Source organism: Pseudophryne corroboree, chromosome 3 (assembly GCF_028390025.1).
Source record: "Pseudophryne corroboree isolate aPseCor3 chromosome 3, aPseCor3.hap2, whole genome shotgun sequence".
In the NCBI taxonomy this organism is placed as follows: domain Eukaryota; kingdom Metazoa; phylum Chordata; class Amphibia; order Anura; family Myobatrachidae; genus Pseudophryne; species Pseudophryne corroboree.
The window spans coordinates 726,972,496-726,993,812 of NC_086446.1; the positions used below are offsets into that span (position 1 = coordinate 726,972,496).

Genomic DNA, 21,317 nt, shown 5'->3' on the forward strand with positions numbered 1-21,317 from the left:
GCCATTACAATCCTCCTCCTCTTCCCGCCCGTACCGCTATGCTGCTGGAGCTCGGAGAGGGGCTGCTCGCTGGTGCGACAGCAGCGGCGGGGGGGGAACAGTGTGGCGGCCGGGGGGGGGGGGGGGGGGCGACACAGTGTGGCGGCCGGGGGGGGGGGGGGGGGACGACAGTGTGGCGGCCGGCGGGGGAGCAGAGATCGGCGGCCGGATCTGGCAGTGGGGCTGATGTCTGCGGGGGAGGCACTGCAGGGAGGTGCCTGGCCGTTAAGGTACCGCTCATCCCCAATCCCCGTAGCCCGCCGCACCGCTCCCCGTCTCCTCACCTCAGTCCGACTTGTTTTCAAGTCAGTCAACACTACCGGCTTCCTATAACTGCTACAAACCTACAGGCAGCTTTAGGAGAAAGTACTATTAGCAGAGACAGTACTGTCAATCTGCATCTTCCTTATTATTCAGATAGAATATCCACCTTATACATTTAACATTGGCAAAAGAATAACGAGATTTTAATAATGTTTATTAAATTAAAATATTTTGTTTAGTATAGTAGTAGCAGATTTCACATGAATGGGCATGAGCATAATTGTCCCTATTTCCAAATACATTGTATCCTGTACAGATCATGACGTTTTAAAGAATAAAGACGCAGACAGAATAAGGTTTATGGAGATCCAGGTAGGAGGTCAAAGAACCAGGATCAATCGAAAGAACCCTTGATCTATATATTGTGTCACCTATAGCACATCCATACGTTAATGTTCTCCTTTCAGTGACGAAACCAATTCACCGCTTTCTTTCAACTCCTGTAATAGAAAACAAAAATTTTAAAAAGTTTATTAATGCGGGTCTGTTGTTAGAGTGAATCCTTAGCCAGGTCCTGTGCTACCGGCTATTGCTACGGAAGTATGCCCTTATGGTTACGGTTTGCACCCTTCATCGCCAACCCACCCCATAAAAGTGCTCTATTGGAGAACTGAATGGAACTAGTCTTCCTGTGTTGCAATAACACAATGAGGTTCATCTCGCAGCTTCAGCGGTAAGAAGCCCCACTTATTATTTGGGGAGAGAGGTGGGGTTTGCCCAGTTTTCCAACTTTTTTACTTTTTACTTCATATACAACTCATCGACAACTTGTCTGCTGCACATATTACAGTTGTTTCTAACATTGGGGCAGATGTATTAAGCCTGGAGATGGCATAAGGAAGTGATAAACCAGTGTTGAGTGCAAGGTGATAAACGAACCAGCCAATCAGCTCCTAACTTAATTTACATATTGGAGCTGATTGGCTGGTGCGTTTATCACCTTGCACTTATTACTGCTTTATCACTTCCTTATGCCTACTCCAGGTTACTACATCTGCCCATGTGTCTTTGTTGTAGTACCCTTGAAGAGATGACTCATAATAGAATACCTGCAGCCGCACATCACTAGGAATTACTCTTAGAAAATGTCAGGGAGCTTAGCAGTGACGATTTAAGTGAAGCAAGTCAGTAAGACAAGAATGGTAGGGCTCTACAGTACCACACAATGGCCAAGCGTGGCTGTGTTAATTTTTTTGCATTAGAGTTATACAGAGTACAGATACCTGTATCCAAGGGAGCAGCTACCATGGGTGCAGGGAGTGCGGATGCTATGAGGCCGGCAGCACCTTCGGGACCCGCCATCCCCCCACTCACCACAGGGGACATGACAATGATGACAGTGAAATAACGAAGTTTCTGTTGCGCTGGCTGCGCCATAGAGCAAATTGCCGATCACAGGAGTGATGTTCCCTCCTGCTAACAGCTTCTTAGTCGTAGGCAGTCTTCAGCCTGTGACCAGGAAGCAGTTTGCTGCAGGGATCATCAGAGCTGTGGGCTCCCCGTCAGACTGATCAGCAGCAGCTCCCCTGTCCTCCCTCTCATAGAAGGCTTCAGGCTGCAACTCTGCACTGCGGAGGAAATCATCACAGCTCACCCTTCAGATGTCCCCACCTCCATCTCTACGTAATGTTCCTCCTTCATCTGCTTCCTTGAGTCATCAGTAATATAGGAAAGTCTTTCCCATGAATGCTTCTGCCCAATGCCTCCCCAAGTGTGCCTCTGACTCTCTCCCCATGAGTTCCTCTGCCTGCTTCCTCCCCTTGTGCACCTATCATCTCCCCTACCCATATGTACCTCTGTCCCCTTGCCTCACCACGTGTGCCTCTGCCACCTACCCTCCCCATGTGTGCCTATGATCTCTCCATATGTTCCTCTGACCCCCCTTCCCCACCCCATCCATATGTACCTCTGACCTCTTCTTCCCCATGAGTTCCTCCAACACCCTCTCCCTATCAGTAACTCTGCCTTGGCTACCATACCTACTGTGTCTTGCCCCCTTCCCAAGGCTGGTGGCTGCTGATCAGAAGTAGCATGGACGAAAGGACACAAGTCTGAGTTCAGAGTCACATAATTGAGAATAAGTCCCCGGTAGGCATCTGTCTGTCTGCTCGGGTTAATTTCAAGAACTTGTGGATGGTGTTTGATGCGGTTTTCCCAATTCTATAGAGCATTTGTTGAGGAAGGTTTAGGTGTATGAAACATTAATCTATGATAAAAGGGAGTCGAGCAGTGATGATTTTAGTAAAGCAAGTCAACTCCGTGCAAAGCTAGGCGGGTCCCTATTATAACTATATAATTGAAAAACGGTTTAAGCAGGTGAGCTGCGAATGGTCCGCAGATGACAGATGAACATCATGGTCTTTATTACCAATAGTTAGGTGAGTGATCCGCAGCCAGGATTGTTGGCCACTTGTGCCACACAGCCACCTGCACATAAACATCTGCTCAGAGAATACTGGGAATAAGGGGGCATGAGGTTGTGGAAGTGCAAATCTTACAGCCGAGTCAGCAGAAAGCCACATGCATATTCCGAGGAGAGCGGCACAGCATTGGGGTGGTCTGAGGGACAGGTGAGGATGCATAATGTAGACTGGGGGTACTACAGTATGGCATAATGTAGACTGGGGGCACTGCAGCGTGGCATAATGTGAACGGTTACGTGCTTGGTTTTTTTTCCGTTTAATAATGGAGTGCCTTGACATTTTCAGCCTCTTCTTTAGAGTGGTTTGAGCCGAACATGCATAAAGTTAATCACTAATTAAGTCACTAATTCTGATTTATATACTCTATTCGAGTTGCACCAGGAAGAACAGAAAACATGGTTGTTGCCAGCGCTAATCTTCCCTAATACAAACCTGTATATAATTAGCAAGGTTAAAGTACGAGGTACTGTATTGGTTGCTATTTTGAACAAACCATTTAACCCTTACAAATTTCATCATGGTTTTTTTTATCATTTGCAAGTCCTACACGAACACATCTGCTTTAAATACAGGAATGTAGATGCAACGAAACACATGGGCCTGAAGCGGAGGTGGGTGCAGCGCCGATGTTTGTGCAGCTACTGCGCATCTGCGAAACAACTCCAGAAAACCGCTATGACGCATGCGCTCCCGACTGTACACAGAGGTTGCTGCTGCAAATGTAGTCGCTTGCGGGAGAGCTGCCGGCTCCCCGCAATGGGTGTTCCTGGGCGGTGGCCTGAAGAGTTCCCACAAAAAGGCGTCTCAAGGGCATGCTATAGGAGTGTCACTGTCCCATCACCGAAGGTGGCTGCAATCAGAAATGTAGATCCACAGCCAGAGAGGACACATTTAGCAGAATCCGAGAAGGAACCACTGAGCAAGTACGCCGCAGTGTGTGCACAGAAGTAAATGCGGATATTCCGCCGTATGCACAGTTACAAAACCGCCATCCAGCCGATTGCCGCTGTAGTCTTCATCACTAGCAGCATGCATCTGCACATCCCAACTGCTGGTGCAGTTTCCGAACACCAGACACTCACCGCATATGCTCAATTCGGTGTCTCTCGCAATTTGCCAACACGTCCCTCAGAAGACTTCGCTTTCGCCTCTTTGCCGCCTGGTTACACCCCTGCTTCCCAAGTACTAATGCAAGCAAGCTGCATACGACTTAATCCCCCCTTAGTTGCTGACAGATGTGTACGCTCTGCTATGGAGAATGCACAGTGCTGGAAAACGTGGCCTCCATCCACAAAACGTTGCACGTAGCTGTGACCCAGCCACTGTAAGGTAGATTTTAAAATGGTGAAGAGATCTACTGTAGCTAGATAAAGCTTATTACAATATAGATCTATTACAAATGGTTGCTGTTCACAAGACACAGCGCATGAAGGAGAGATGCAGAAACACCTCAATGGGAAAGAAATAAAAATAAACAAGGGTCCATGGAGTCTCGGCGTCTCTATGCTCTGAGAATTTGCAGTCTCCGAGATGGAATGATTTATATGTGAGAAACAGAATAACATTGCCAGCCTGCAATGCGGAGGTGTGAGGTAGGGCCAGGCGCTGAGCCGGTGCAGTCATTATCTCGGTCTCTCTCCTACAAGTGCTGTCACTGCGGAGACTAATACCACTTCCAGATTAAAAAGCCCTAACCTGGGATTTTATACATGAAAGCAACCCGGCTGAGAACCCTTTCAGACTGGCAGCAGGACACGGCTTACTGCAGGATTGGTGATGTCACCGCAAACGGCGGCAGTGTCGGCGCTTGGAGATGAGATCTCCAAGCGTCAGCTCTTCCTATGCTGTAAATGGGTTCCAGGTCACAATGACCCAGCTGAAGCGGTTGCACTGCACCACGACCTGGGTCAGTTCCAGGACAACCCTAGAAGGTACCCAGGTTGGGTTCCCTGGTCACTGGACCTGGGTTAACGCTTTACCACTGAGCCGCCCCCAGGTTATCACGGCAATAACCCGGATTAAAGTGGTATACAGCAGGTCAGCTAAGGCTAGTGATGGCAACTATCAGGTACCGAACCGGTCAGGTTTGTGCAAGAAGTTATAGAAACAGGATTGATGTGTTTTCTTTTTTTCTTCCTCAAGTGTTCATTTCTGTATCGTGCATTGGGGCAGATGTAGTAACATGGAGAAGGCATAAGGAAGTGATAAATCAGAGATAAATGCAAGGTGATAAATGCACTAACCAATCACCTCCTAACTGCTAAGTTGCATATTGGAGCTGATTGGCTGGTGCGTTTATCACCTTGCATTTATCACTGGTTTATCACTTCCTTATGCCGTCTCCAGGTTAATACATCTGCCCCATAATGTGCTGTAAACACACAAGGATAAAAGTCATTTATATGTTGATTACATAATGGATCTGGGGATATGGCTTTATTTGGGACACAGACAAGTTGATAAGAAGGAATCCCATTTGCACACAAAATGCCAATCAACTATATATAGTTATTATATACTAGGAGGAGGTCATATAAAGGGGACTAGAAAACAGAGTATGAATGTTTAAAGCGGACTGAGGACGCAAAGCACAGACACAGGAGGGTGCTGTAATGAGAATGCAGAGACTGCTGTTCCCATAAGAGGAAGGATTGGAAAGCGACTTCTCTCACGCTGATCTCCTGGCACCCTATAATGGCAGCCAATTCTAAGCTAAAACGTATCGCAGACGGCAAACGCATGCAGCATAATAGAGTTCAGTACTGAGCATCTCCCAGGAACAGCGCTGTGACATTACGTGCAATCCGCCAGATAACAGTAGTTAAGATAAATATATACAGAAGAGAGTACCAGGGCCTATCATTCCAAGGCTGAAAGATGGGAAGCTTTGTGCAACTTGTGTGTGATTGATCATTGCGTAGGCCGTGCGCCTAATACAGAGTACAAGACAGGAGTGTGCGCGGCCTGCAGCAATAACTCTTCTGGTTAATGTAACGTACACCTCAGCTTTCTCACATTCAGAGATGCCAGCAGGATAACATACAGAGGCGAAAATCAACCGCTTGTGCATTCAGTAATGCTAACATGAGCACAGACTATGGCTGGGTATACACATCAGGACGACGTGTAATCCAGCCGACCCGGGTACCGATGGTACGATAGGACGCGATCCGGTAAACGGCTGCATGATATACAGCTATCCGCCACATTTACTTGCATTCCGGCGTTGCCGGATTCGGCCCATCTGACGTGCAGCACAACAGACAGATGTGTGCAATCGCGGATACACACTGAGCGATATGGATGACATATTCCATGCCAGAACGATATATCGTTCAATGTATCGCCTAATGTGTGCCCAAGCCTATGATAAGTCACAATATATTATCCCGTATATACAAATGAAAGGAGAATGAACATTATCTTATACAGAGCAAGTTAATTCTCTATAGTATTTTTGTAAAAATCACACACATTCTGTAATAACCTTAAATACTTTGCACTGCAGTACAGTTTTTATCTGTCACTTGGCACACAAAGAGCAGAAGGCAGCCATATGGGAATGGCAATATATATGAAAATGAAGCTCATGAATTCATTAGGGAACATGTTGTTTCAATGCACTTATTATTACTAAACACAGGAGCCATTCTTAAACCCCAAAATAACTGGGCCACTAAATGATTGTACCCACTCATATCATGACAGGGTCTTCGAGGCTTATTCCGAAACCATAACCTCGTTATACCCTGCATCGAGCATTCACTTATGTTTAATATACACGTAGCACCCACAGTGGTAACAAGTTACCTTTATAATGTCCAGTCCTCCAATAAGCTCTCCTTTTACATACAGCTGTGGATAAGTCGGCCAATTAGAGTATGTTTTCAATCCTTGCCGAACCTTTTACAAGACAAAACAAAAAATACGTATATAAAAATACAGAGAAAAGCAAAACCATATTCGGACAGGATCACACGGTTTCTTACAGACTAACGAATCTAAAGCAATTACCAGCGGCCAAAATCCAGACCGTCCGTTGTCAGGAAACATTGGGACACGCGTGCAACTGGAACTGAAGTGTCACATTGCTCATAGAGATTGTAGCGCTGTCTGGCTGTACATATGTGGCAACACTATTTACCCCGATTAAGACGTACCTTGTACAAGACTTATATTTACTGTAGCCCATAGGTGAATTTTTCAGCACTGTAAATTTGGTATACGTTCATTTTGCCGGCTGTTGGGAACCCCGCGTTTAGGATACTGACGCCGGAATCCAGACAGCTTGCAATGTCGGCAGCCGGAATACCGGTGCAACAGGGCTATTCCCACTCGTGGGTGTCCACGACACCCATAGAGTAGGAATAGAACCTGTGACGACCGCAGCGAAAGCCACTAAGCCTGCAAGGAGACTCTTTGCGCTCGCCCCGCTGCCGGCATACTGGCGGCCAGGATGCCGCTGCCGGCATATTGACGGTCAGTATCCTGGCACCGGCAAATCCTACTGGACCCGTAAAATTAGATATTGAAGGAATGAAGAATTTGGTGTCAGACAGTGATCCACATTTTTACTAATAGTAAAACATCAAAAATCTGGATTATAGCTTTTCAGTGCTCTGACTTAGGGAAAGAAGACGAAGAAGAAGACGAAGAAACATTTGTCTATACCATGGGTCTTCAACCTGTGGTCCTCCAGCTGTTGTGAAACTACATATACAACAGACAGAGAGGAGGGGGGTGCAAATCCCCACCCCTAAATTCCCTTCCGCACACTGAAAATTACCTGTAACCATCCCTGAACCTATCTGGTAATAAAATTCAGAGAATTAGTCACAAATGTTTGCAAACACATGTTTAGCTGCTGGCCACGTCACGGCTTCTCTGATACAGCAGTCCTAACCTACATAATAGCAGTGCCCACATAGGGCCATGTAATTTGTTACAGTAGGCCTCATGATAAAGGCTATTACTAAAACACTTCCAGACAGAGAGCTAACTTACCCAGGAGCCAGCCCCAGGATCTCCCATTGGCACTACAAGGAACAGCATGCCTTCCAAATGCTGCTCCCATTCAATGCCTCTTGCACACGAGCAGACAAACAATTTGGCAGTTGCTCAATTATACCTGGAGATAATTATATATCAGGTGCTGGAAGGGGGAGGGGTCACAGATAAACAACAGACAGAGAGGAGGGGGGTGCAAATCCCCACCCCTAAATTCCCTTCCGCACACTGAAAATTACCTTCTAATCTAATTTTCAGTGTGCAGAAGGGAATTTAGGGGTGGGGATTTGCACCCCCCTCCTCTGTCTGTTGTTTATCTGTGACCCCTCCCCCTTCCAGCACCTGATATATAATTATCTCCAAGTATGATTGAGCAACTGCCAAATTGTTTGTCTGCTCGTGTGCAAGAGGCATTGAATGGGAGCAGCATTTGGAAGGCATGCTGTTCCTTGTAGTGCCAATGGGAGATCCTGGGGGTGGCTCCTGGGTAAGTTAGCTCTCTGTCTGGAAGTGTTTTAGTAATAGTCTTTATCATGAGGCCTACTGTGACAAATTACATGGCCCTATGTGGGCACTGCTATTATGTAGGTTAGGACTGCTGTATCAGAGAAGCCGTGACGTGGCCAGCAGCTAAACATGTGTTTGCAAACATTTGTGACTAATTCTCTGAATTTTATTACCAGATAGGTTCAGGGATGGTTACAGGTAATTTTCAGTGTGCGGAAGGGAATTTAGGGGTGGGGATTTGCACCCTCCTCCTCTCTGTCTGTTGTTTATCTGTGACCCCTCCCCCTTCCAGCACCTGATATATAATTATCTCCAGGTATGATTGAGCAACTGCCAAATTGTTTGTCTGCTCGTGAAACTACATATCCCAGCCTGCCCTAACACAATTTTGCGGTCAGTGAATGCTAAAGCTGTGTCAGAGCATGCTGGGATGTGTAGTTTCTCAACAGCTGGAGGGCCGCAGTTTGGACATGCCTGGTCTATACCATGGGTCTTCAACCTGTGGCCCTCCAGCTGCTGTGAAACTACACATCCCAGCATGCCCTGTCACAGTTTTGCTATTAAGGTAAGCTAAAACTGAGGCAGGGCATGCTGGGATGTGTAGTTCCACAGTAGCTGGGGGGCCGCAGGTTGAAGAACCATGGTCTACACAATATTATTTGAAGAGCTCTAATGCCATTACTCATATCTGACCCACAGCATTTTTTTCTGATAACCTAAAAACTTGGGCCATAACCTTTTATAGACCCAGTTATCGCAAACCCCAAATAGCGAAAGCAGTTACACGGATATAAATCATTACTGTCTGGATGAATATCGCCTACTACAAACCACACCTAGGTCCTATGCTATTTATGGAAAATAAATCGATAATGGTTACAGCTGCATATACAAAAATCATGAGCTCTTTCCAGAGTCTGGCGTTACATCTTATCAGAGGGATTAGTATATGTTACACAGCAGTCTCTAGCGCCCTTATACCCATTTAAAGCCAAAACTGACCAATTTGTTGGCAGGAAGTGAACAGAATTACAGAGCGGCCATGATATCAAATAAAATGGTAGAATGACTGCTTTCTATTATCACTTATAAACTGTGTGTAAAAGTATTTATTATAATTGCATTTGCCATGCCACTATATTGTTTGGATAAAGAGCTATGTGTACAGAAGGCTTGCCATAATACCCCTTTATGGCGGGACAACTATGATTACACACGTTCTGAGGTGGATTAAAAAAAAGGTGAAATGAAGGCTGGAATTTAGCCAGTCACAAAACCTGTGTAATTTATAGGTTTCCCAGGTTAAAAGGAATATTATGGCAAGCTTAGAAATACACAATGGGGATGGTATCAGGATGTCAGCGCTTGGTATGCCAGCGGTCAGAATACAGGCAGCGGCTTCCCGACGCACACGATCCTGACACCTGGTAGGTAAGTAGTCTAACCCTGACCTCCTACTCTCCTAACCCTCCCTTCCCGCAGCTTGACCCTAACCTTCCCCGCAGCCTGACCCTAACCCTACCTTCCTGCAGCCTGACCCTAACCCTCCCTTCCCGCTGCCTGACCCTAACCCTCCCTTCCCGCAGCCTGACCCTAACCCTGCCTTCCCGCAGCCTGACCCTAACCCTCCCTTCCCGCAGCCTGACCCTAACCCTCCCTTCCCGCAGCCTGACCCTAACCCTCCCTTCCCGCAGCCTGACCCTAACCCTCCCTTCCCGCAGCCTGACCCTAACCCTCCCTTCCCGCAGCCCTCCCTTTCCGCAGCCTGACCCTAACCCTCCCTTCCCGCAGTCTGACCCTAACCCTCCCTGATCGGGAAGCCTACAATCGGGATTCCGGCACCTGCATTGTGATCCATGTCGGGATTCCGACTGCCCGCATGCCGAACGCCAGTATGGTGACTGGATCCCATACTATTGTATCTGGATGATAGACAGTGTCTAGGTCGACATCATATAGTCGACATGCATTAGGTCGGCAGGTACAAAATGAGGACATAACGGTTGACACGTTTTTGGGGGAAGGGGGTTTAGGTTTTCCCAACATTTGCTTGATTTATTATCCACATGGACTACAAATAGGAATAGTAACCTGTGGTGAGAGAAGCAAAGCGAGACACCTTGCCCAAAGAGTTGAGTGTGAAGCGAGCCCGTGAGGGTACACGTTTCTACTGACGGTGGAACATACAAGATTTCACCCAAAAAAACATGTCGACCTTTTGACCCTGCCGACCTTATCCACCGTCGACCTTTTGAACTAATGTATGTTGACCTATTGACTGTCGACCTAAACACTGTCGATCTTTATAGACCACACCCATAAACAATCAATACCACTATAAACACACTTTTTTGTTTCTAGAACAAGAACAACCACTACATTCCGTTCTTGCTCACCTCTTCATCCTCCAAGATATCGAAGGTTGCATACTGCACACTAAAACAGAGAGAAATAAAATAATTACATCTGACAAAAATTTAAAGCACCTGGCACAGCAAGCAAACATTCCTTACCCAGGCGGTCCCCAAATCTATTACATACAATATTTCTTACAGGGTTAAGGGGACTATTCAATAAAGGACAAAAAGCCCCACCTCTGGGGAAGCAACCCTCTATTTACCAGGCACTGCGGCGATATATCTCAGGATGGTGACAAGAGAAAATCAACCAAAAAAAATGCTTAATTCTTTAAACAATAATTTAGGGGTATATTTACTGAGATCCAGACTACTGGTCGACAGGTTGAAAAGGTCGACGGGTTCAATAGGTCAACATGTTTTGGGGGATGGGTCATTTTTTTTAATTACTTTTTCCTTCTTTGACTATGCATGTCACAAATCATAACCTTTAGTAACCTTGGCGAGCGAACGCATCTCAACAATTGGTGGTCCCAGATGCCAAAACTATCCACACTAACCCCAAAAATGCACAAAAATGTGTGTTAACCATTTTTGTGTCGATCATTGTTATGTCGACTTTTGGCCATGTCGACCATATGGGTCACACCTAATGACTGTAGACCTAATTCATGTAAATCTTATATACCACACCCATATTTACTAATGGTTGATTTTCACTGGTAAGAAACCGATAAAAATTGATCTAAATCAATGCTGAGTTTCCAGGGCTAAACCACACACATACTAACATTTCATTTAAAAACGAATACAAAAAAAAATCATCCGTTAGTAAATGTGTGTTTCAGCCCCTTAAGCACAGCATCGACCGAGATCGATTTTCACTTAAGTAAATAAACCTCTAATTGTTCTTTAAAGAACATACTGTCACAGGCAGATGTGTTAAGCCTGGAGACAGCATAAGGAAGTGATAAACCAGTGATAAGTGCAAGGTGATAAACGCACCAGCCAATCAGCTCCAATATGTAAATTAATAGTTAGGAGCCGATTGGCTGGTGCGTTTATCACCGCTTTATCACTACTTTATGCCTTAAAGACCTCTCTGTGAATCCCACTAAAGTGCTGTAGTTTTTTTTAGGAGGCTATCATACCTCCCAACATGACCCTCTCCAGGAGGGACAAAATGCTCTGCTTCTGGACTTCCCTCTAAATTTATTTTTGCTGGCACCTGTTTTGAACAGGTTAATGGATCAGAAAGGTGTTTTAGCACAGGTGATGGCAATCATACATTAAGAGGGAAGTCCAGGAGCAGAGCATTCTGTCCCTCCTGGAGAGGGTCATGTTGGGAGGTATGGGATATGCCTCCGGAACGCATAGAACAACCACACAAGTAGGAGACAGTAAAAAGATGTAAGACAAATGTTACACTGCACTCATGCAGACATTGTAATCTATATTTCAAGATCTTTTAACTTGACAAAAATGTCAGCGGCTAATTGAATCTACCGGCCTATAATACCGCAGATTTCTAATACTTTCCACTGCAACACAAATTAATATTGTGAAGTGGAATAAATCGCCCGCCCGTGCCTACGAGGAAAAATAACTTCAGGAGACAGAAATGACATTTAGTCAATAACCAGAGCTGCACATTAGTATTTACTACTGGCCAACAAAGCATATCAATTATGGCTTGCACAGAACAGATAGCCGGGAGAGCGACGTGTGGGATAAAGAACGTCACTCACCCGGTGCTACTCAGGATTTCCAGGATCTGTCTGCTGAATCCACATTTAGGCATCTGAAACACACATGAGAAATTGTCACGTTATTTTTATTATTTTCCTAAACGTATGTAAATAAATATACATTTGACACGACATACCTGTTTGTTCCCTTTCATGAAAAGGATGACTGGGTCTTTATTGATTAGTGCTTTGAGTCTAAAAAAACAAAAATACTATTTACTATTTCTAGCTAAACTGTCCAGTTAAAAGCACTTTAACCTCAATATTTTCTTCAGTTGTATATTGTAAGGATCCTGGTCATGTGTAAAAAGGGGATGTAGTTATGTGACCGGCGGTCACAATACCTCCCGCCCCCTCACTATCCCGACAGTCGGCATGCCGACCAACATGGATAATTGTCCACGCCATCCACAGAGTGGGAATAGAACCTGTGGCGAGCGATTTTGCAAGGCGCTTCGTTGCGCTTCCGGGACCCGCATGGCCGGGGGTGTGGATCAAAGGATCGACAGTAACTAGGTCAACAGTCATTAGGTCGACCACTATTGGTCGACAGTGACTAGGTCGACACCTGAAATAGGTCAACATGAACACGGTAGACATGGAAAAAGGTCGACATGAGTGTTTGTGTTTTGTTTTTAATTTTTTGGGTGTATTCTTCGTAAAGTGACTGGGAACCCTAATTAGTGCACCGCTTCGCACGCCATGCTTCGGGCAATGTTACTATTCCCAATCATAGTCCACGTGGAATGTAAAGTTTGAAAAAGTTAAAATCATTAAAAAAAAATTTAAAAAAACTGTGAAAAACTTGTGTCGGCCTTTTTCCATGTCGACCTGTAAACCATGTAGACCAATAGTGGTCGACCTAAGTGCAGTCAACCTAAAGACCGGATCCCCTTGGCCAGAAGGAGACTGCACATGGGCGTCCACACATGTTTGGCAGTCCCGCCACCTCCGGCCCCAACCGCAGCATGCCGAGGTTGGGCCGGATGGCAGGTCGACAGGATTTCAGTGTGAACACATACATTTCAATGTATGTGTTCACACAGTGTGGCTGCTGCGCACTGTGCTCTATTGAAATCCCGTGTCACTGGCCGGATCCTGTTCTGCAGCGTCCCGCAGAACAGGATCCATGTGCACACAAAACCCCCCTCCCTAGCCCTAGCCTTAGGAGGTTACAGTAGTCCAGTCTGGAGATGACCAGTGAGTGGACGAGTGTCTTTGTTGCCTCCAGGGTGAAAAATGGTCTGATCCTAGTAATATTTCGGAGATGGAAAAGGTGCACTTGGGGGCTAGAGGAGATGGTTGTGCTGTCAACAGAGAATGAAATAGTGAGAGGAGAGTTTATGCAGGAGGGTGGGAAGATGATCATCTCAGTCTTAAGCATGTTAAGTTTAAGAAAGTGCTAGAACATCCACAAAGAAATAGAAGATAGACAGCTGAAGATACAAGCGAGTAGAGAGGTCAGGGGAGGAAAGGTAAATCTGAGTGTCATCAGGTGAAGATGATATTGGAGGCCAAAATAGCCAATGAGCTCACCTACAGAAGTAAAGAGGGAGAAAAAAAAAAAAAGAGGTCCAAGAACAGAACCTTGGAGTACACCTACAATTTGTGGAAGTGACGGGGAAGTGAAGTCATGAGAGGAGAAAAAGAAAGAGCGGTCAGAGATGTAGGAGGGGAGCCAGGAGAGGGCAGTATAATGCAGCCCAAGAGAGTGAAGGATTTGCCAGAGGACAGGGTGGCCCACAATGTCAATAGCAGCAGAGCGGTCAAAAAGAATGTGCATAGAGTAGTGCCCCTAGGATTTGGCAGCAAGGGAAGTCATTGCTGACTTTCAGTGGAATGGAGAGGACGGAAGCCAGACTAAAATTGGTCAAGTAGGGAGTGGAAGGCAGCTGCAGACAATACGCTAAAGGAGTTCGGAAATAAATGGGAGGAGAGAGATGGGTCGGTAGTTGGGAGAGATTGTTAGGAATTAGAAAGACAACGGTATGTTTGAATACATAGAGGACAGCGCCTGATGTGAGGGAGACATTAAAGAGATGGGCAAGATGAGAACAGGCAGGAGGAGAGAGGTAGAGGAGGCGTCGGGAGGGACTGGGTCAAGGGGAAGGGAACCAAATGACAGCCATGATGTCATCTCCAGATACAGGAGAGAAATATGTCAGAGTTGGTAAATTGGTTGGGATGGGGTGGTTGGGTATATCAGGAGGTGGGCTGCTAAGGGTCTCAGACAAGGAAGTCCACTCCCTCATCTTATCCTCTCCCCCCACAACCTGCCACTTGGACCCCCTCCCCTCCCGTCTTCTCCGCTCCATCCCCCCCTCTGCATGCTCCCACCTTGCTCACCTCTTTAACCTATCGCTCTCTACTGGCATCTTTCCCTCACCATTCAAACATGCTCTGGTGTCCCCTATTCTCAAAAAAGCCAACCTCGACCCTTCATCACTCACTAGCTACCGCCCCATCTCTCTTCTCCCTTTCGCCTCCAAACTACTTGAACGACTGGTCTACAGCCGTCTCACAAGCTACCTCTCTGACCACTCCATCCTTGATCCACTACAATCTGGCTTTCGCCCACTCCACTCCACCGAGACTGCCCTGGTGAAAGTCACCAGTGACCTGCTTTCGGCCAAATCCAAGGGCCACTTCTCTTTGCTCATCCTTCTGGACCTCTCTGCTGCCTTTGACACCGTGGATCACCCTCTCCTCCTCCGCACACTCCAAAATGTTGGCCTCTCTAGCACCGTCCTTGACTGGTTTACCTCATACCTCACTAACCGCTCCTTCTCTGTGTCTGCCTCCGGAACCACCTCACACCCTTCCATCCTTCCCTCAGGGTTCTGTCCTAGGCCCCCTTCTGTTCTCCCTCTACACCTCTTCCCTGTGTGCGCTCATTAACTCCTTTGGCCTTCAATACCACCTCTATGCTGATGACACACAACTCTACCTCTCCTCTCCTGATCTGTCCCCCTCTGTCCTCTCTCAGGTCTCCAGCTGCCTCTCTGCCATCCCCTCCTGGATGTCTGAGCGCTCTCTGAAGCTCAACATGGATAAAACTGAACTTATTATCTTTCCCCCAGCCAGAGCAACACCCCCTACAAACATCTCTATCACTGTTGACAACACTATCATCTCCCCCGTTCCCCAACTCCGCTGCCTGGGCGTCACTCTTGACTCCTCCCTCTTCTTTGCACCCTACATCCAAGCTCTGGCGCAATCTTGTCGGTTCCAGCTACGCAACATTGCTCGCATCAGGCCATTTCTCTCCCAGAGTGCAACTAAACTTATCATCCACTCACTGGTCATCTCACGACTTGACTACTGCAATGTGCTCCTCACTGGCCTTACTTGCTCCCACATCGCTCCCCTCCAATCTGTCCTCAACTCTGCAGCTAGGCTCATCTTCCTCTCCCGCCGCTCCACTTCTGCCACTCCCCTTCAACAAAATCTACACTGGCTCCCATTCCCCTACAGAATCCTCTTCAAACTCCTCACCCTCACATACAAGGCCATCTCTAATTCCACTGCTCCCTACATCTCCAACCTCCTCTCCCTTCATACTCCCTCCCGCCCACTACGGTCGGCTGATGACCGTCGCCTCTCCTCTGCCTTGGTCACTGCTTCCCATGCACGAGTTCAGGATTTTGCCCGTGCTGCACCCCTTCAGTGGAATGCGCTCCCCCGCTCCATTAGACTCTCCCCGACCTTGCAAAGCTTCAAACGGGCATTGAAAACCCACCTATTCATCAAAGCGTACCCCTCCAATGCATAACCTAGTCCTTAGGCTGCTCCTCCATCCCCCTGCCCCATGCCTTGGACATCTCTGCTTTGCTCGCATACCACCATCAGGCTTCTACCTGCTTGCACCTCATGTCATCTGTCTGTTGCCCCTCCCCATTAGATTGTTAGCTCTTCAGAGCAGGGCCCTCTTTCCTCTTGTCTAAACCCTCTTCTTGACACATTTCACTCAGCGACCATCTTTACCTGCTTTCTCTCCTGCTGGTAAAGGCTCATCTCTATCTATGGCCGCCAGCCCCAAGTAGTACAATGATTACTCCTTCGCTACTTACATCTAAGCTGTATTATGTTTTGAGAATTGTGTTGCTCTTTGTTACCTGCACTCCATTTTTGTTATTTATTTACTGTTATGCTAAGTTTTGTCTCCCTGTACTGTCCTTTGTACGGCGCTGCGAAACACTTGTGGCGCCCTATAAATAAAATGTAATAATAATAATAATAGTGGAATGTGATATCGTGACATAAGGAGTCAAATTTAGATGTGAAAGAGCTGGCAAAGTCGAGGGCAGTAAGTGAAGGGGGGGGGTGAGGAGGGAGTTGAATGTGGCGGGGAGAGATTTGAGGACTGGGAGGAGATATAGCTTTTGAAACCTGACTGCTTAGAGAGGGAGAGGGCAACGCTGTAGGTAGGGTGCATAAATTCAAAATTGAGCAAGTCTGCATTCAAGCTTTATTTCCTACACTGTGTGGCGGCTTATGAGCACTTTTGCATGTATCTGGTGCCTTTGGGGTGCCAGGGTTCAGGTGTGGATCTGCGAGTGTAAGTAGTGATCAAAGGGGCAACAGAGTAAAGAGCAGACGTGAGACACTGTATAGCAGAGCTGGCCAAACCGGTCCTCGAGATCTACCAACAGTTCACATTTTCCAGACCACCTAGCTGCTGCACAGGTGTAGTCATTACTAATTAAGATGTGCTGCATTCATTCCTAACTGACAATTCTACAGATCTCCAGGAGGCCTGGAAAACATGAACTGTTGGTAGATCTCGAGGACCGGTTTGGCCAGCCCTGCTGTATAGGGATGTGGATTTTTCAAGGGCAGGAGATAATTGGGGAAAGGAGTTGAGCAGGGAGGATAAGGATATCAATAGCCTCAAGGTTACACTTAGTTATGGCAGTCTTGGGAGGCAGAGGAGAAAAGGTGAGGGATAAGTTTAAAAAGATGGTGATGATGGGAGATGGGGAATTTCAGAAAAATCACATAGGTGAGTGAAGACCAGATAAAGTGAGTGTCCACTCACTTGGAGGGCAGGAGGGTGAGGAGGTCTATTGGGAGAGACAAAGTGATGATGTGAGGGTAAGAAGTTTAGAGGCAGAGGATACTGTTAGGACATCATTAGGTATACTGAAGTCACCTAAGATGAGGGAGGGAAAGTCTGTAGCGAGGAAGTGAGGGAGCCAGGAAGCAAGGTTGCCAAGGAATTAGAGGGATGGCCATGGAGACTGTAAATGACAGCTACTGTAGTTGAAGGCGGCGGGTTGGAAAAGGTAAAAAGTACGAACCTCGAATGTAGCAAATTAAAAGGATGGTACAGCTATAAGTCAGATGTTTTACAAAAACAGAAAGACATCATAAAACATGGAACTTGGCGGCAGATGAGACTCACTTGACCCATCCAGTCTACCCTTCGATAGATATGACATATATAAATATCAGATAGATATGAAGTAGGTAGATAGCTATGAGGTAGGTAGGTAGGTAGGTAAATATATAGATAGAAAGTAGATACATATGAGATAGAGTTATAGATAGTGATCGCAAATGAGCGCCATAGCGCATATTTTACCCTAAATTGAGGGCCGGGGGCTAACTTTTACAAAATGAGTCGGTCCCTGGGGATGCGCTCTGCTGTGGCCAAACTTGTGGCTCCTGTGATGTCTCCCAGGTCTAGCAGCCAATCCCGGGATGTCTCCCAGGGACTTTAAGAAGTGGAGGAGGAACCAGCCATTGGCGCCGTCACTTCTGGATGCATTGGCTGAGGAGCCTGGCAGGAGCTGAGGAGTTTGCGTGGCATGCTTCAGGGAGGAGCCAGGGATGGTTGCATGCTCATACATCTCCCATCCTCAGCTCTACAGTCGCCCTGCACTACTGTGGATCTCCTTCGCCGACAGTCCCTGGACAGGGTTGGGCACAGCTTCTATCGCAACAGTGCCATCTACGACTCAACAATCACCACTCTACTGCCCACCAACCGTGGCAGTGTTGTGGGCTTCTACCTGCTGCCGCTCCATACAGGCTCAAGATGTGCACCCCCGGCCTCCCTGCCCACAGAGATCCTTAGGCACAGGAGGAGGACATCAAGAGCAGGAGAGTCGCCTGCAAGACGATCTTTGTAAGGCTGGACAAGAAAACCACGGTGGTGGTGTTCTAGGGCGAGCAGCAGCATCCTTACTTCCAGGTGAGCAGGGGCCTGAAAGGAAAGGTGAGCTGCTAAATCAGCTATCTACCCTTACCCCATCCACACCCTTAGAACTGCCCATAGTACTGACCAAACTGCTATCTATCCTTACCCCTTGCCTACTGCATTGCCTGCCCCAAAAGCCTCTCCTTGCCCCAGTACTGCCCCAACTGCTGTCTACCCCTACCCTCCAGCACTGCCTGTCCTTAACCCCCTCCTTGCCCCAGCTGCTATCTACCCTTACCCCCTTCCTTCCCCCTAGTACTGTGTGACCCTAACTGCCTTCTTGTCCCCCAGAACTGTCCCAACTGCTGTCTGCACTTACCCCTTCCCTACCCTCTTCACTGCCTGCCCTTACTCTCTTCTGCCCCAGCTCTACCCAAACTGCTGCTTGCCCTTAACCCTCTATATACCAACTGCTATCTGCCCCCTGCACTGCTGCCAGCCCTCATACCCCCCACCCCTCCCCTAATATGTGATAGGAATCAGAAATTGTGGAGTAGGACTCCAATTCTTTTTGCTCAGTAATCACTGATAGATACGATATCCCCAGAACATTTTTCTAGTCAGGAAGCCAGGTGGAAGGGTTTCACGGTATTTTAAATGTTGAAATACTGATATTGGATTTAATGTAAAATATTGTGCAAATAAATTTAGGGTACGTTTTTACTAAAACTAGATTATATGCTGCCCTCTAGTGGTAAAATTATTACACTACATTTAACTGTACAAACAAAACACAAAAAGCCAATTATCCCCGCCTCCACCACACAAAAAAAAAATCCACACAAGCTCACAAAAAAAAAATTCATAAGTATTTTTGAGAAAAGACAACCTAACGCGTAAATCTGATTAAAATAAATTAATTAGGTGCACTGTTTATAAGCATACATCCTATGTATCCACTAAATGTCCAATATTCAGCTTATGTTACATTATTACTTTAATGCATGCTGAAATAGCCAGTCCCTTCATCTGTATCCAAACACAGCTGGAAAGCCGGTACCTATATACATACTAGAAACACTCCATATACCTGTCTTCCAGGCTCTGGGCCTTGGGACACATTGTATTCAGCTCCCCTGATGCCTCCAGCTCCTATAAAGGAGAACATAGGGTAAATCACAAGAGCCGTTTCCTAGCTGTACACGGACAGTCATGACCAACGCTGGAACTCGCCTTGACAATGTCCAGGCCTCCGACGAGCTCCCCATTGATGTACAGCTGGGGGTAAGTGGGCCAGTTGGAGAAGGTTTTTAGTGCCTGCCGCACTTCCTCATCAGACAATATATCAAAGCTGCTATATTTGATCTTATGCTTGTTAAGGATATCCAATATTTGCCTACTGAACCCTGGAAGACACAAACAAACAAAACAAAAAAATTAGCACTTTTAATTTTACCATATTCAAGATTAAACAGCCGTACATTTACTTTACACTGTCTATGCCATACACACTGATTTTACCATTCTTTTTTCTTCATGTGTGTAACAGAAATACCAGTAGACAAATTAATTATAACATTTAGGACCTTTATCAAACTTGTTTTTAACTTATTACTGACATTAAAGGTGCATACACACGGTGAGATATCGACTATGCTCGATTTTGACTATGCGATTTCCCTTGAACTCCCCCAGAGCCCAGAAGCACCGATATTATCTAAACACACAGTGCGATTTTGACTATGGCCATTTTTGACTATACTTTGTACTAGATTGTATACAATATAGTAAAAATTACCTTGCCTGCACAGTTTATTTTTTCTTGCAATACCGTTCCCGCAGGACCGCGTATCGGCATCGCAAGCTGTGTACACACGGTGCAATATGTGCTAACTTTTCATAGTCAAACTCGTAAGCAAACATTGCACCTTTAAGCCCTTTTGAAGGTTAGCTATCAGACGATGCAGACGGTGAAGAGAGTCAGATTGCCTATTGCTGTTCTGCCCCATCACATAATCTGCATTTGTTGTTATGTTGGGTATATTATGAAATTATTGGGGCGTGGTCAGGTCTGGATGGGCTCGGAACCACAGTGTAGGGAAAGAGGAGACTGGCAGCCTGTGTCAGAAGGATTGTAGCTTGCGTAGGGAGAATATACGTATTAAGATAAAAGGTCCATTTAGGGTAGTCAACCCCGGGATTGTCATGATCCCGGGATTTTGGTCTATAATTGGCAGGGATTAAAACCCCGAGAGTGGAGCCTCCCCCTTCCCCCGCAGTGCGCAGCATGACAAAAGAGGTCACACTGCGGAGCCTGATGCCAGCGTCGCACGCTGCCTGACTTTACTGTGTCACCTGCAGCAAGTGGACCCTACCCCCCACCCGTCCAGAGGATGGAGAGTTGTGTGTGCTGGGTAGGAGGGGGGAGGGGGGGGGGGGGAGGGATGTTACATTGAAGTATTAAACTAAAACCATCAACCCAATCCCAGATATTCTGGGAATCCCAGGATTGATCATTTTTTAATCCCGAGTGGCCTACCTAGGTCCATTCAATTACAATGCAAACGTCTATAGAGAACCCATACCAACTAAAGTATCCTTTAATCCAGAGGTTCCCAAACTGTGTGCCGTGGCTCCCTGGGGTGCCTCGGGACACTTGCAGGGGTGCCCTGGGTTGGTGGTCCAGGACCAATTTAAATTATTCATGGTCCATATAATAGGCAAAACCAGTGCTGGTGGCAGCCAGTCATAAAATATGTGGCCAAACAGA

At 46.6% G+C, this 21,317-nt stretch overlaps 1 protein-coding gene across 1 annotated transcript in view; it reads right to left on the minus strand.

The window, feature by feature from the left end:
- Positions 1-496: 496 nt before the first annotated feature.
- GLRX3 (glutaredoxin 3) overlaps positions 497-21,317 on the minus strand; it is an 83,457-nt gene continuing 62,636 nt past the window's right edge. Inside the window, exons 5-11 of the mRNA XM_063962195.1 lie at positions 19,781-19,953; positions 19,638-19,699; positions 12,543-12,600; positions 12,406-12,458; positions 10,697-10,736; positions 6,597-6,689; positions 497-803 (exon numbers count right to left, since the gene is read on the minus strand). Of these exons, the coding sequence (XP_063818265.1) occupies positions 753-803; positions 6,597-6,689; positions 10,697-10,736; positions 12,406-12,458; positions 12,543-12,600; positions 19,638-19,699; positions 19,781-19,953 (530 nt within the window). The 3' untranslated portion in view covers positions 497-752. The remainder of the gene's footprint in view (positions 804-6,596; positions 6,690-10,696; positions 10,737-12,405; positions 12,459-12,542; positions 12,601-19,637; positions 19,700-19,780; positions 19,954-21,317) is intronic.